This window comes from Pan paniscus, chromosome 5 (genome assembly GCF_029289425.2).
Source record: "Pan paniscus chromosome 5, NHGRI_mPanPan1-v2.0_pri, whole genome shotgun sequence".
Lineage (NCBI taxonomy): Eukaryota > Metazoa > Chordata > Mammalia > Primates > Hominidae > Pan > Pan paniscus.
Window position 1 is genome coordinate 68,785,166 of NC_073254.2, and position 17,068 is coordinate 68,802,233.

Genomic DNA, 17,068 nt, shown 5'->3' on the forward strand with positions numbered 1-17,068 from the left:
TGTCATGTTGGTATGATCCTTAAAATAATAGGTGAAGTTAATATATATTAGTAACATGATGAGAATACATAAGGCATCATAAGGAGCCCTGTGCCCAGGATTAGTTAGGGATCATATTCCTGTTATTTAAATATAGTTTCTAATAGTGACAAGATTGGGCAGACAAGGGAAATTCACCCCTCATAGAACCTGCACATAGTACATATTTACTTAACAGACCCTTCTGTAACATACCCTGAGTAGCATGTTTTCTCTTGTCTTACTGAACATACTCTTCCTCCTCCTTACAAGCTAAGATTTATTGAATACTTACTATGGAGCCAACAACTGTTCTAAGCACTTTTCAGATATTAACTCATTCATTATTTAATTCTATGTTGTTTAATAGAATATTACTTTATTTTAATTATACGGCAGCTTCTTAAGAGTAAACATGGTGATTTACTTATCGCGTACTAATTATGGTGCCATGAAGTGGGAGGCCTAGTAAATATTGTTTGAATTTGGATTAATTGATATTTAGAGGATTTTAATTTTATTTCAAATTTTGTATTTGTTAAATTAAAAAATAATTTACTCATATGACTTAAAATAATAAAATATTTTCATAAGCATACTTTTTCATACATAGTTTTAAAAGATATTTAGAAAGTATCAAAGTATTGTTGTTTATAGTTTAAATGTGCAATTTCTATATTATTTTGGATGTTGGAATATCAACAGGAGTAATTGATAGTATTTAAAACTTTTTATATATCCATGATTGTGTTAAGCATTGAGGGTCATAAGAAAAGGGTATTATAAAGTCCCAGGCCTCGAGAAACTTAGGATCTACATGGGTAAGGAGACTTAGGTATGCGAAACAATTAAGAAGTATCGTGTGACTTGTATGCCACATGTAGACAGGAATGTCACCCTGGAAAGTTGAGTATATTAAAATGGTTAAATGTTTATTTGATAAAAACTATGTACCATATAAGAACATGTCAGATTGGTGACAACCCTAACTAAAATACGTATTTTTAACACATAAGATATTTTGCCTGGATTCACTTTGTCATTAGCCACAAGGCTCCATGCAGCCTTCTGCTTCACCATTCCTAGAAAATGGCCCTTGTAGTCATGAGCTGCTTTGGCTCTTCATGCTCCAAAAGTAATATTTGAGTCCCATTTAAAAAAAATGGAAAAGAAGATTAGAGTTTCCACATTTTGAGAAGACATTCTAAAGCACAGATGAGCACCTCTGTTTTATCTCTTTGGCCAGAATATAGTCACATGGACATACCAACCATCAAAGACAGGTTTTTCTTAGCTGTGTGGTAATGTGTCTAGCTATGAATGGGGTTCTGTTACAAAAAAAAGAGTAGAGAATGATATTGGGAATAACCGGCAATCTCTGCCAAAAATTAAGAATGTGGAATCACCTAAAAACACAGTGGCTATTTGGATGTCTGCCTTTTGATTAGTTATTATATCAATTTAATATTTTTTTGAGTCTCAGTTTAAAAGTATGAGTTGTAATTTTTTAATGTGCTGAAATGTACTTGAGATTTTCTTATTTGAGGCATACAGTGCATACAAAAAAGTAGTTGCTACTTCTTCAATATCCATTTTTGCTTGAGAGATAGAATTTTGCTAAGACTTTAATTTAGGGTCATAGTTTATGTAGAATTTATGTTCCAGGTATAGTTTTTACTCCATTCACTATGAAAGGAAGGAATTATTTTGTAGCAAAAAGTTCACATTAGACTATAAATGCTCCCATACAGATAATTTTTTTTCTTTTGTTTTATCTTGCTTTTGAAAGCAGCTACTTGAAAATAGTACTACACAATATTGAGAAAATGTGCAAAATTAGTTAAGATAAAAATACAATGTATATTATTTATGCTATTGGTTGCATGCATAAAGCAACTTTCCTCTGAGATTCTATGATCACTCACTGATCTATTAAATATATTTTTCAGAGATTTAGTTACATGGGTATTGTTCAGTTCCTCTTATTGTGCCTGTTCTAAGAGCTCTTTAAATCAAGGATTTAAAACTATGTACATTATCTTCAGGATTAAAAAAGTAAATATATCCATTTTGTACAAACTGGAAGTAAAGCATATTGGTAAATATCTTCTTCCTGTGTTTTCTTTGCCATATCTGATGGTAACTTCCAGTAAAGGATTTCAAATGTCAGGCTGGGTGTGGTGGCTCACACCTGTAATCCCAGCACTTTGGAGGTCAAGGTGGGAGGATCTCTTGACGGCCAAGAGTTTAAGACCAGCCTAGCAGTACAATAAGACCTCATCTCCACCAACAACAATAAAAAAAATAAAAATTAGCCAGTCATAGTGGCATGCACTGTAGTCCCATCTACATGGAAGGCTGAGGCAGGAGGATCCCTTAAGCCCAGGAGTTTGAGGCTTCTGTGAGCTATCATTCCACCAATGCACTCTAGCCTGGATGACAGAATAAGACCCTGTCAAAGTAAAAAAAAAAAAAGTAAAAAAATTCAAATGTCAGATATGGAGAACCAGTGACAGAATTGAAAACAGAGCTCGAGTGGATTTTCTAGACATAACCTTTTGGTATAGCGGATTTTAAGGAGAAAGTCTAGTAGACCATCTGCTGTGAACAGACCTAAGTTGATTTGATTATGCACAATATGTTCACATTGGTAAAAAAGGTATGTGAGTCACTGACATGTTTGAATTCGAAGAGGGTTATTTACTTCTTCACAGCCTCCTTAACTATATTACAATGAAGGTAAATCACAGTCCATACTTTGCCACGTATACTGACAGTTACAAAAATATGACACAAACCAATTCATACAATGTCTATAAGCTTCATGAAATCTCCAGTTCCTGTCCTTTTACGTGTTCCCACATCTACGTTGCATGAAAGATTTATTGGAGGCACATGTGATAATATTACAGAGGTAGAACTCTGTTACCTATACAGTGGCTATCAGAGAATGACAATTCCTCCTTTCTACTTGGCTGGACACAGTACACAGGACAAATATCAGTCCTAGAGAGCCAAGTCTAAGAGTACAGTTGGTTTTGAGTTTAAGAGATACATCTAAGCTATGGGATACAAGGGTGGGATGTGACTTTGAAATATTTTAGGTAATCCTCATAAGTAAAAAAATTATAATTTAACCAATGGGAGCCAATTATTTATCACAATTATGCTGATTAACAAGTCATGAATTTTAACAATAAAACCCATTTCTGACATTTATTATACTAATATTCTAGGGTTGATCAAAATATGGGTAATGGAAGCACTTGTAGCAGTTTCTCCAAAGCCTGGTCTTTCAGAGTGAATGCCACTGAACAACCCTGGGGGGTGGATTCCTGATTAGAGCAAGCAACTGCCTTTACTATAGTGAAGTTTAGACCAGCACAGATATTTATAATACACTGTGGTGAACTATTTTAAAATAAATTATAGACAACATGTCATTATCGTTTTGCAATTCAAGAAGTGAAGTTTTGACCAGCATAGATACTTATAATACACTGTGATGAACTATTTTAAAATAAATTATAGACAACATATCATCATCTTTTTGCAGTTCAAGAAGTGAAGTTTAGACCAGCACAGATACTTGTAATATACTATGATGAATTATTTTAAAACAAATTATAGACAATGTATTATTTTCTTTTCTCAATTCGAGAAGATAAACTATTTCATTCTCCAAATATATTATTTGCCTAATATTGCTTTAAATGCTGTTAAAGTCACAAAACTGCCTTAATTTCAACAGTCGTTAGTTTTGGCTTTGTTTTGCTTTGTTTTATTGGTCAAGATGCTGTGTGTAACCAATTAATTAACTCACTCTGAGGAGCTCCAGACATATTTTACTGAGAAAGTAAAGCTACCAGACAGGAATTCTTTCATATCTCCACAATCATAGTTTTCAACCTACCTGCATCTGGGTTACTGCTTACCTTGAATTGACTCCCCCTCTTGAGTTCTGAATCCCATCTTCTCTTGTCTTTTCGATACCTCCATCTCTACCATTCTCTCTCGCTTTCTTGCTCTCTCTTTCTTCTCAAGCATCATTTTTCTCTTTTCTTTTCTCCTGGTGATATGGTTTGGCTGTGTCACCACCCAAATCTCATCTTGGATTGTAGCTCCCATAATTCTCACCTGTCATGGGAGGGACCCAGTGAGAGGGAATTGAATCATGGGGACAGGTTGTTCCCATGCTGTTCTTGTAGTAGTGAATAAGTCTCATAAGATCTGATGGTTTTATAAATGGGAGTTGCCCTGTACAAGCTCTCTCTTGCCTGCCACCATATAAAATGTCTCTTTGCTCTTCCTTCGTGTTTTGCAATGATTGTGAGGCCTCCCCAGCCATATGGAACTGTGAGTCCATTAAACCTCTTTCCTTTATAAATTACTCAGTCTTGGGTATGTCTTTATTAGCAGTGTGAGAACGGGCTAATACATGTGGATTAACCATTAATTTCCAAAATGTGTTTTTGCCTTTCCCAACTTTATAAAATCTCTCCCTTAACTTCATGTCTTTAACCAGCTACCATCTCATTCCCTTCTTTCCTTTAATGGCAAAATGTCTGAAAGAAAAATTTACTTTCTTATTCCAAGTCTCTCATCAACCCATTCCTACAGGATGTCAGCTCCCTGCTACTTCACTGAAATCTCTCTTGGCAGGGTTATTGGCAATTCCTACATTACCAAATGCAATATTCAGATGTCTGTTTTTGTGTTCTTGGCCTCTCGACATTACTGTATGCAGCTGACCACCTAGAGCATTCGAAACACTTTATTAACCCTGTTTTTCATGACACCACCCTCTCCTCAATTCTCTGTTCCCTCACAGGCCACTCCTTCGCAGTTTCCTCTTCTGAATGTCTGTCAGATGCAGTGTTTTGAGCTCAGTCCTGGACCACTTTCTCTTACCTATATACACTCTCTCCAAAAGACTCTTATTTAGTCTTGTGTTTGAAAAAGTAGATATGGATGTTGGTGTCTCCCAAATTCATGCTCCAGCCTGGGCTTAACTCTTGTCTTTTATAAACTGCTGTCTACTTGATATCTCTGTTAGGATGTCTAGCCTAGGTTTTATCTAAATCTAAAATATACACAGTAGCAGTCTTGATTTCTTGACATAAGCCTGTTTCTTATTTTAGTGATAGCTGTACCATTTCTTTATTACTCAAGCCAAAGTCCTAATGAGGTATCTTTGATTCCTCTTTGCCCTCATTCACCAGATTCAATCCATGAGTGATTCCCTTTGAGTTACCTCCAAGTTATATCCACCTACTTCTCTCTATCCTCACTACTATTATGCTAATCCTTCATGCTTCTGGGAACCTCCACCCTAGTCAGCTCAACAGGAGTGATAAGTGCAGAGATTAGGGTGGAGACATTTTGGATAAGGCCTTATAGGTTACAGTAAGAAGTTTGGTCTTATTCTAAATTTGATGGGAAACGACTTGAAGATTTTAAGTAGGAAGCGACATGATGTATATTTTTGACGATCTCTGTAAATGCTGTGTGGGAAATGAGGGATCCGTTGGAGTTGGGAAGGATTGTAGCAAAGGAGTGAGTGAACTGCGTCTGGGTATTATACAGACACTGATGCTTTACTGTGTCAACACCTTGACCGGGGTCCGAAGTAACTGATTATGGCTTTTGCTCAAGAGATTAATTCTCATGCTAGATTAAAGTGAATGCAATGTCTCAGTTATCTCTTACATGAAATTAAGGAAGGATGACCAAGAAATGGAGTTTTTGTTAACATTAAATTTAGTGTTGATGATTTGGGGTGGCTTGGTAATGGCGGTCCCCTGACTTCAAAATTATTAGCTGAGTATAAGTCAGCTAATACTCAGCTGAGTATTAAGGTCTTTTTCCTTAAGGACCCTTGAGATGTCTGTTCCATTTATCCATGGAATTCATATGTTGAACACTCAAGATTCATGAGGTATGATTAAAAATCAGCTTTTTTTTAATCCCATACTCTCAGTTTTTAAGAATGGTCAGGGAAGTACTTCTCTTGGCTTTGAATGAAAACTTGGATTGTTGCATGGATTTTCTGTTGTTTCTAGGTAATAAAAAATTTTAGAATCTCTTTAAATTAGAAACATACTGTGGATTCAGTTATGAAAGGAGTCTAATCTTATGTAGCAATTAAAACCATGAATTTGATGTGAAGTTCAGTCTTCCTACATCTCGGGTTTGCTGCATTAGGAAAACTGTGGTCAAGAGAAGGGTGGTTTCCTTTTCTTACCCCATGATTGTGACATACCAAAATTCCATATGAAAGGGATGCATAGACACAAATACATAAATAATTAGATTCATTAAGTAGAATATTGGACTGTGAAACATCCAGGGGAGGGGCAGTTATGAAATATTTTTTATTAAAATGTTTTTTGGAAAATCAAACAATGGCTAATTCCTTAAGTGGCTTTGTAACATTGTGGCTAGAAGTTAAACAAGGTCCCTTAGAATGCTTTCTAAACCTATAGTTTGCCCTATGATTTTAGAAATAAAAGGTTAAAATTCATTTTGTTTAATTAGAGGCCATTGGCATAAAATACCAATTACATGTTTCTATCAAAAACAGTCTCACTAGACAAAGTTGAGTCCCTTTTGCTAATTCAATGTTAATTTTGAATTTGAGCAGATTATATTTTCAAAAGGAATTTAAATTTTTAACCAGAGCACTATTTTTACAATACGTTACTAGTGGTTTTTATATGATAATGATTCACCATCCATCTCTTTTGAGTCGTTCATATAATCTCATAAAGCAGTTAATAACTAGTTTCAGTTAACAGTTAAGAAACATTTGGATTTGGAAGGCAAATGGCTACAATCTTATTGATTTCCTGAATTTCTTCCCTTATTCAGATCCTAAAGAAAAAAATAGAATTTGTCTTTGTAAGGTAAATTCAATGAAATGACCTGGTATTTTGAGTCCAAAGCTACTTGCTCCAGTCATATCCAATTAATTATAAGCACTTATGAGACTTGATTAGTTGTTTTTTTTAAATGAGAAATGCCATAAATCAATTCAAATACTATTATATTGTTTACTTACTTAAAAGCATTAATTATTTTTTGAGCATAGTGATTAATTCCTTGGTAATCTTGTTTTCATGTTTTGCAAATCCTCCCTGTTGGAACATAATATGCAGTTTAAAGATAAAAGCATTGAAACAAGCACAGAAGAATTCGATATACACACCTTGACACAAACCAGACATGGATTCTATCAGCTTTTTTGGCACCAAACATGTCTGCATATTTGAAAAGCTAACTATGATTTTTGATTACATTTTATGTTAATGTACTTTATTACTTAGTTTAGGATTTTCATTTCTTTACATGTTACTTTGACAGGTTGCTTCAAAGATGGTCAACATTATGAAGAGGGATCAGTAATTAAAGAAAACTGCAACTCCTGGTAATAAATTTAAGTGGCACAGAACTGAGTTCTACTGTGTGTGTATGTTTTCTTCAAATAAAAGAAATATTTGCGAACCAAAGTATACATTTATGTACATATAGGCAGAATCATATGTCATAAGACATCATGTACCTGTAACTTTGTATAAGCATATTTAATTTTAAGGGATTTTGAAAATTTAATCATGAATATCTTTTAATGTTTGAGGTTGATGTTCTTGACAAAGGGTCTTCATCATACAACAGGTCTTCATTAAATGTACCTCTTAATTATAATATTCTGATACCCTACAGGCAAATTGTGTTTTTTGAGCACAGTAACTGTATAAAAACAGGCTGCTTTAAAAGGACTAGCCTGCAGAAAGTTTCCAAATACAAGTACATTGAATCTACCATCCAATTTGGCTTATGTTTTCAAACTTCAACAGATGTGTGATCATATCATTTGTTAATTGCCTGGAGTAGAGGATTACAGCATATTGAGTGGTAGCTAACGTATGTTTTACAATTTATTTTTGCCAAGAATCAAATAACCATATGGCTAACATTAATCAAGAAATTATGTTTTATGCCTTAACAATGTATAACTCTTTTTACTAATTGAAATATACTTCATAAAGACCAAGCCACTTTTGTAATTGTCATATCTTTGCAGCACATGCTCAGGACAGCAATGGAAATGTTCCCAGCATGTATGCCTTGTTCGTCCAGAATTAATTGAACAGGTCAATAAAGGAGACTATGGGTGAGAGAAATCTTGCTTTGTATGTTTCTTGACACTGCCATTTACTGTGCAGGTTTCAATGTATTGCTTGGTTTCTATAAATGGTCATTGTTTAAAAAGAAAGAGTGGGAGAGAAATAGGAAGGGAGATAGAAAGCATGTAAAACTGGAATGCAAAGGTAAACATTAAATAATTAAAATGATCAAATAATAAATCTAGAGCATAGCTGTAAATTGTCTAGGAAAGAGCAATGTCATGGTGTAGGTAAGGGAAGTGGAGGGAAAGCTACTTTGGATAAGTATTTAGGCAAAATCAGGAAGTCAGCAAAATTCATGTATTCATACTAACCATTTCTCCCTCTGCTGCTGCCCTCACCAAGCCAATCACATGCTTAGCTATCATGGGTAGAATCTGACCTTACAAGGATGATATTTAAATAACAAGCCAATCTAAATAATTTCACTGAAATGATGGGTATCTAACCAATGTCACTTACAGTTGAATCAAAAGACAGATTGAGCTACTTTACTTTGCTAGTACACAAAAGGTAGGGATGATTGACACTGAAACATTGGAAATAACTGATGCTCTCATACAGATTGAAAAATTAGGTGGCGTCTCCATTTACATAGAGGAAATTAAGATGTAGGCACTGGCCCGGCGAGGTGGCTTATGCCTGTAATCCCAGCACTTTGGGAGGCCAGGGTGGGTGGGTGGATCACTTGAGGCCAGGAGTTCAAGACCAGCTTGGACAACTAGTGAGACACCATCTCTACTAAAAATACAGAAAAAATTAGCTGGGCATGGTGGTGCATGCCAATAATCCCAGGTACTCGGGAGGCTGAAGCACAACAATCACTGAAGCCTGGGAGGCGGAGGTTGCAGTGAGCCGAGATTGCGCCACTGCACTCCAGCGTGGGAATCGGGGGGTGAAACCCTGTCAACAAAACAAAACAAAACAAAACAAAACAAACAAAAAAAACCCCAAGAAACATAAAAAGATACAGGCACCAACCCTGGCTTTTATTATAGAACTAAAAGGAAGAGGAACCAGCCAGCTGGTATCTGCTTCAGGATTTCTCCACTGCCATTGATCGAATCTCGATATACCCTTGATAACATCTTCTACATTTCTGGAAAAAATTTCACATAAAAAGAACTATTATCAAGCAATTAGAAAAGTGAAATAATCTGGAGAAGTATTTTTATAAAATGGAAGTGTAATCTCCTTCCACATATAACATGTTGTTTCCCAGCATAATGGGGACACTAAATTTCAATGTACTCAAAGTTTTTTCTTGGAACATACAAAACATAGAAAGTCACATTTGTTGATATTAATATCCTTAAACCATTCTCAGTTCCTCTGTGTGTTTGTGAGTGTGTGTGTTTGTGTTAAACCAATATTTTAGAAGATAACTTGATGACATTTTCAGTATTTCCAGGGAAAACCAATTATAATTTTCTGTGGCAAATCATATTTAAATTATTCAAAGAAGATGAGAGTGTATGTCATCTTGAGAAACTGAATCAGATTCCTAAAAGGGTTCAAATGCTAGACCTAATTAACATACATTTCCAAGAAACCAAAATAGAGCAGCCTAGCTTTCCACTGTTAACAAGTACATGAGAAACCATAGTCTAAACCAATGTGGTACACCTAAGAATACACACTTAGGAGCACAGAGGTTGTTGGGAATGCTATTAGGTTGGTGCAAAACTCCACCATTACTTTTGCACCAACCTAATATCTTCCTTGGAAGGAGGAACTTTCTTTCCATGATTTATTTATTTTGAGCATGCCCTACAGCTGCTTAAGAGGCATGGGCTTTGCATTTTAGTAGCAAATATTAAAACATCACATAACTTTAAAAGAGTAGAAAGTGAAGTATAATTGGAGCAAAAGGAAACATATAAAAACCAAAGGAAAAAAGTTAAGTAAAAGGAGCAAGCTATAAAGACAAGAAATAAAACTAAAATTATTTACCAGGGCAAAAAAGGGGGGAAGTCTTTAAATTTAAAAGAAAGTTCTAATTCTCAGCTATTCTCTCTTCATTATGCTCAAATTGTTTTTATGTGTAAAAATATAACCATATTATATCATTCAATATTTATTAAGTGCTTTTTAAAATAGCCTACATCAAATATGCAATCTTTGGTTTAAAATATTTCTTTCCCACATCTTGACAGTATTTTAGATCCAAGTCTTTATTTATTCTATGTAATGTACTTCAGTGCTTATTTATTCTCTGTATTATTTTTTAATGTAATCAGTTGATATTAATAAAACATATGTTCCACTGGTGGCATGGCTGAGGATACAAATAAATCATTTTGGCCTGGCGAAGTGGCTTATGCCTGTAATCCCAGCACTTTGGGAGGCCGAGGCAAGCAGATCATTTGAGGTCAGGAGTTTGAGACCAGCCTGGCCAACATGGTGAAACCCCATCGCTACCAAAAATACAAAAATTATCCAGGTGTGCTGGCACAGGTCTGTAGTCCCAGCTACTCGTTAGGTTGATGCACTAGAATTGCTTGAACCCAGGAGGTGAAGGTTGCAGTGAGCTGAGATCACGCCACTGCACTCCAGCCTGGGCCACAGAGTGAGATTCTGCCTCAAACAAAACAAAAAAGCAAATAATTTTTATGTTAAGGGAATTTACCATCTAGTTGAGGAGCCAACACTATCATACCTTTATAAAAGGATTTCTAATAATAGGGGAGAATAGAAGCTGTAAATTAGTGGCACAAGTAATAATCAGAAAGTTAGTGGAATAAAGGGAGATATATAAGTGTTTCAATTAACTGCTGCTGTATTACAAACCATTCCAGGATTCAGCATTTTAAAACCATAAGCTTTTCATCTTTTCACATCAGCAATTTGGAATAGGTTCCACTGAGGCTCTTTTACTGCTCTCTTTTGGAATTACTCCTGTGTCAACAGAGCCTCAACTGAGGCTGAATTGTCTGTGATGGCCTTACTCTATATCTTGTGGTTGGTGCAGGTTGTTAATTGGGCCATGTTTCTCCAGCAGGCTAGCTTTGGCTTCTTCTCATAATTATTATTCTAATGGGGCATACGTGGAAGTTGCCCCAGTCCTCCCTTAAAGCTTATGCTTGAAAGTTTCACGATATCAATTCTACCACTTTCTATTGGGTAAAGCAAGTTACTAGGCCAGCTTACATTCAAAGGCTAGTGAAATAGATTCTTTCTTATGAACTCAAAATTTGGTCTACTGGATAAGTGGCTTTCATTTTTCACTGTTTTCTCAAAACCAGCTCACCCCAAACTGCAGTGATTAACTTCTACCTATTCTTAGTCACTGGCATCTTGCTCTATCTGCTCAACTTGAAAATTTGATGTTAGTTTGGTTCTTCCTTCCTTTTACTCTCAGTCAGTAGATATTGCTAACTCCCACACAAAAAGTTTCTCTTAGATATTTACTTCTTCCATTCTAGACTATATTCTAATGCATTTCTTTATCAAGCCTAGTTTGAAATTACCTGACTTGTTTCTGTTTCCAGAAATTCTCAATGGTACTCCATTGCTTGTGAAACGTAAGCATTGTCCTTAGCATAAAAACATGTTGGTCCAAAAGCTTTTTTACTACCTTATCTTTTATACCGTTTTCAGCCCCTGTGTCCCTATCCTCTCTCCTAGTTTAAGCATTTAACTTATCTGTCATTCCCTAAACACGCCACCCAACTTCAAACCTGCATGCTTTGCTCAAGAGTTACTTTTACTTTAAACAAATGCTCTCTTCTTTCATGTCTGGTCACCAAAGTCATTCTCATCCTTCCAGATAGAGAACTAAATTTGCTTCATGTAAAAAATTTGCCAACTCCTTCAGTTATGTTTGAAGCTTTTGATCATATTTTGATATATTGCTAACAAATGGCACATGCCAAAGTCATTTCTATCTTTGCAGTGTTTCTTAAGGTATGAGCTTCTTAAATGTAGAGAAGTTTATTCATATCTATGTTCTCCGTGTTTATCAGAGAATATGATAGATCAATTAAGAAAGTTCAATAAATGCTAAATTGGATTAAAATGAAACTTATGAGTCTAGGTCAAGAAGGATGTTATAGGTTAGTCATACCTTTCACACTTTTTGAGCATATCTCACAGTAGAACATACATTTTACTTTGTGATCTAGTACACACACACGTGCACAAGCATCAACACACACATACAGACACAGAGAGTTTATTACCTCAGTATTTGTAATAAACTCTACTATTTCCTATTATTTCTCCTATCTTCTATTTTACTTTCTTAAACTATCACCCTGCTCACCAAATTGAGTGCTGAATTAAATAACCTATGAATGCCTCTGACCTGATGTTTGAAAACTAATAACATAGGGCAACAAAAACATACTTACTGATGTCACAGTTTTGCCCAATTTTGCCCAGTTAGCCTTTTGAATTATACTACAATATCTCTTATATTCAGAGGTTCCCTTATTGAGATTGCACTTTAAATTGTAACCAAGTTTCTAAAGATTTTATGAACTAATGGATCTTATACAAATTAAAAGCATTAACTTGTGAGGTATATTATTAAAAATTAAGTTGTGTTTTCAATGATTCATAAGAGCCTATCACATTATAAACGATTTTGGTGATAAACATAGCAGGACAGGGTTTAAATTTGATGTGAGTACTGAAAATATATTGACCTCAAGTGGTAGATAATTCAGAATAGGCAATGATTAAATTACTTGCATCTTTCTAATTTTTTATCCACTATCATCTAGTAAAAAATTTTGTTTGTCTTCAAATTTCAATATTAAATTTTGAAGAGAAATTTTTTTCTAATTAAGGGCACAAAATATGTCTCTACGAAAATATGCACTTTCACATCAACAGATTTTTTATTATTATTAATAACTAAGATGATTGAGCACTTAAAACAAATGAACGCATTTAATATATAATAGAATATTTCAATATCTGATTAATTAGATTTTTAATTAATTTTTAAAAATCTGATGTCATTTTTTAAAATTATAACTATTTTGTCCTTCATTTTTCATGCATACTTTTTTACCTTGTCAATTTCTTTTCAAATCTAAATTTTAAAGAAAATGTATTAACCTATTTAATGTATAAGTGCATTTCTGTATATTTAAGCTTCTTTCTAAGATGCATTTAATGGCATTTAAAGGAAACTGCATATATTGGCCTTATTAACACTTAATCCCTTTGTGGGATTATGTTCTTCATAAGAATCATTAAAATACTTGAAATGGACCTTATTTAGGAAGAGTATCTCATACCCTTGATTATAAAATAATCAATAATGCATCATTATATAAAGAATATCTAGCCTATGACAATTCTCATATTGTGAGATTTGCTGCTATTGAATTTCAGAAATATAAAGGAACATGTATTTATAAAAGTGATGTCATATAACCTGTATATATTTTTCTATATTTTTCTCTCATTTGTAAGGCAGATGGACAGCACAGAATTACAGCCAATTTTGGGGAATGACTTTAGAAGATGGTTTTAAATTTCGCCTTGGCACTTTGCCACCTAGTCCCATGCTCCTGAGCATGAATGAAATGACAGTAAGTGTTCCTTCTGATTCACGTATGTGCATGTATTTGTAAAAGTGTGTTCGTGTGTGCATTAAAAGCAATTATAAATCACTAAAATAATGAGTTTTGAGCTTTCAGTCATAATTTTGTCACATAAATAAAAAACCCTTTCCCTAAATGGTCGTTAAACCCCTCAAAAGTTTCATATGAGCTTTGCAAGTTTACTGTTACCAATTAGACATAGTCTCCTTTAGGAATGATTGAATGGGCTGGCAAGATGGCCGAATAAGAACAGCTCTGGTTGGCAGCTCCCAGCGAGACCAACATAGAAGGTGGATGATTTCTGCATTACCAACTGAGGTACACGGTTCATCTCATTGGGACTGGTTAGACAGTGGGTGCAGCCCATGGAGGGTGAGCAGAAGCAGGGTAGGATGTCACCTCACTCAGGAAGAGCAAGGAGTCTGGGAACTCCCTCCCTTAGTCAAGGGAAGCCATGAGGGACTGTGTTGTGAGGGATGGTGCATTCTGGCCCAGTTACTACGCTTTTCCCATGGTCTTCGCAATCCGCAAACCAGGAGATTCCCTCAGGTGCCTACACTACCAGGACCCTGGGTTTCAAGCACAAAACTGGGTGGCCATTTGGGCAGACACTGAGCTAGCTGCAGGAGTTTTTTTTTTCATACCCCAGTAGTGCCTGGAATGCCAGTGAGACAGAACCATTCACTTTCCTGGAAAGTGGGCTGATGCCAGGGAGCCAAGTGGTCTGGCTCAGCATATCCCACCCCCACAGAGCCCAGCAAACTAAAATACACTGGCTTGACATTCTCGCTGCCAGCACAGCAGTCTGAAATTGACCTGGGACACTCGAGCTTGGTGGGGGAGGGGCGTCGGCCATTACTGAGGCTTGAGTAGGCGGTTTTCCCCTTATAAACCGCCACCCCTTATAAACAAAGCCACCTGGAAGTTCAGACTGGGTGGAGCTCACCACAGCACAGCAAAGCCGCTGTAGCCAGGCTGCCTCTCTAGATTCCTCCTGTCTGGGCAGGGCATCTTTGAAAGAAAGGCAGCAGCTCCAGTCAGTGGCTTATAGATAAAACTCCCATCTCCCTGAGACAGAGCACCTAGGGGAAGGGGCAGCTGTGGGAGCAGCTTCAGCAGACTTAAATTTTCCTGTCTGCCAGATCTGAAGAGAGCAGTGGATATCCTAGCATGGTGCTTGAGCTCTGTTAAGGGACAGACTGCCTCCTCAAGTGGGTTCCTGACCCCCCATGCCTCTTGACTGGGAGACACCTCCCAGCAGGGTTCGACAGACACCTCATACAGGAGAGCTGTGGCTGGCATCCGGTGGGTGCTGCTCTGGGATGAAGCTTCCAGAGGAAGGAGCAGGCAGCAATCTTTGCTGTTCTGAAGGCCCTGCTGGTGATACTCAGGCAAACAAGATCTGGAGTGGACCTCTAGCAAACTCCAGCAGACCTGCAGAAGAGGGGCCTGACTGGGTAGAAGGAAAACTAACAAACAGAAAGCAATAGCATCAACATCAAAAAAAGGACACCCACGCAAAAACCCCATCCAAAGGTCACCAACATCAAAGGCCAGAAGTAGATAAATCCACAAGATGAGGAAAAATCAGCACAAAAACAGCTGAAAATTCCAAAAACCAGAATGCCTCTTCTTCTCCAAAGGATCACAACTCCTTGCAAGCAAGTGAACAAAATTGGACAGAGAATGAGTTTGATGAATTGTCAGAAGTAGGCTTCAGAAGGTGGATAATAACAAACTCCTCTGAGCTAAGGGAGCATGTTCTAACTGAATGTAAGGAAGCTAAGAACCTTGATAAAAGATTACAGGAACTACTAACCAGAATAACCAGTTGAGAGAAGAACATAAATGACCTGATGGAGCTGAAAAAACACAACACAAGAACTTCATGAAGCATACATAAGTATCAATAGCTGATTCAATCAAGCAGAAGAAAGGATATGAGAGATTGAAGATCAACTTAATGAAATAAAACATGAAGGCAAGATTAAAGAAAAATGAATGAAAAGGAACAAACAAAGCATCCAAGAAATATGGGACTATGTGAAAAGACCAAACCTACCTTTGGTTGGTATACCTGAAGGTGACAGGGCGAATAGAACCAAGTTGGAAAACACACTTCAGGATATTATCCAGGAAAACTTCCCCAACCTACCAAGACAGGCCAACATTCAAATTCAGGAGCTACAGAGAACACCACAAAGATACTCCTCAAGAAGAGCAAGCCCGAGACACATAATCACTAGATTCACCAAGGTTAAAATGGAGGAAAAAATGTTAAGAACAGCCAGATAGAAAGATCAGATTATCCACAAAGGGAAGCCCATCAGACTAAAAGTGGATGTCTCTGCAGAAACCCTAAAAGCCAGGAAAGAGTGGGGGCCAATATTCAACATTCTTAAAGAAAAGAATTTTCAGCTCAGAATTTCATATCCAGACAAACTAACTTTCATAAGTGAAGGAGAAATAAAATCCTTTACAGACAAGCAAATGCCCAGGGATTTAGTCACCACCAGGCTTGCCTTACAAGAGCTCCTGAAGAAAGCACTAAATATAGAAAGGAAAAACTGGTACCAGCCACTGCAAAAACATATCAAAATTTAAAGACATTGACACTATGAAGAAGCTGCATCAACTAAGGGGAAAAATAACCAGCTAGCATAATAATGTCAAGATCAAATTCACACACAACAGTATTAACTTTAAATGTAAATGGGCTAAATTCCCCCAATTAAAAGACACAGACTGGCAAATTGGATAAAGAGTCAAGACCCATCATTGTGCTGTATTCAGGAGACCCATCTCACATGCAAAGATACACATAGGCTCAAAATAAAGTGATGGAGGAATATTTACCAAGTAAATGGAAAGAAAAAAAAGCAGGGGTTGCAATCCTGATCTCTAATAAAGCAGAATTTAAACAAAGAAAGATCAAAAAAGACCAAGAAGGGCATTACATAATGGTAAGGGGATCAAGGCAACAAGAAGAACTAACTAACATGAATATGTATGCACCCAATACAGGAGCACCCAGATTCATAAAGCAAGTTCTTAAAGACCTACCGAGACTTAGACTGTCAAATAATAATAGTTGAAGATTTTAACACCCCACTGTCAATATTACACAAACCAAAAAGACAAAAAATTAACAAGGAGATTCAGGACTTGAACTCAGTTCTGGACTGGGCAGACTTAATAGACATTTACAGAACTCTCCACCCCAAATCAACAGAATATACAATCTTCTCAGCACCACATAACATTTATTCTAAAATTGAACACATAATTGGAAGTAAAACACTCCTC

General features: G+C 36.3%; 1 protein-coding gene across 1 annotated transcript in view; it reads left to right on the forward strand.

The window, feature by feature from the left end:
• TINAG (tubulointerstitial nephritis antigen) overlaps positions 1 to 17,068 on the forward strand; it is an 81,913-nt gene that overhangs the window by 4,851 nt on the left and 59,994 nt on the right. The window contains exons 2-4 of the mRNA XM_003828936.5: positions 7,381 to 7,444; positions 8,102 to 8,191; positions 13,636 to 13,750. Coding sequence (XP_003828984.2) covers positions 7,381 to 7,444; positions 8,102 to 8,191; positions 13,636 to 13,750 — 269 coding nt within the window. The remainder of the gene's footprint in view (positions 1 to 7,380; positions 7,445 to 8,101; positions 8,192 to 13,635; positions 13,751 to 17,068) is intronic.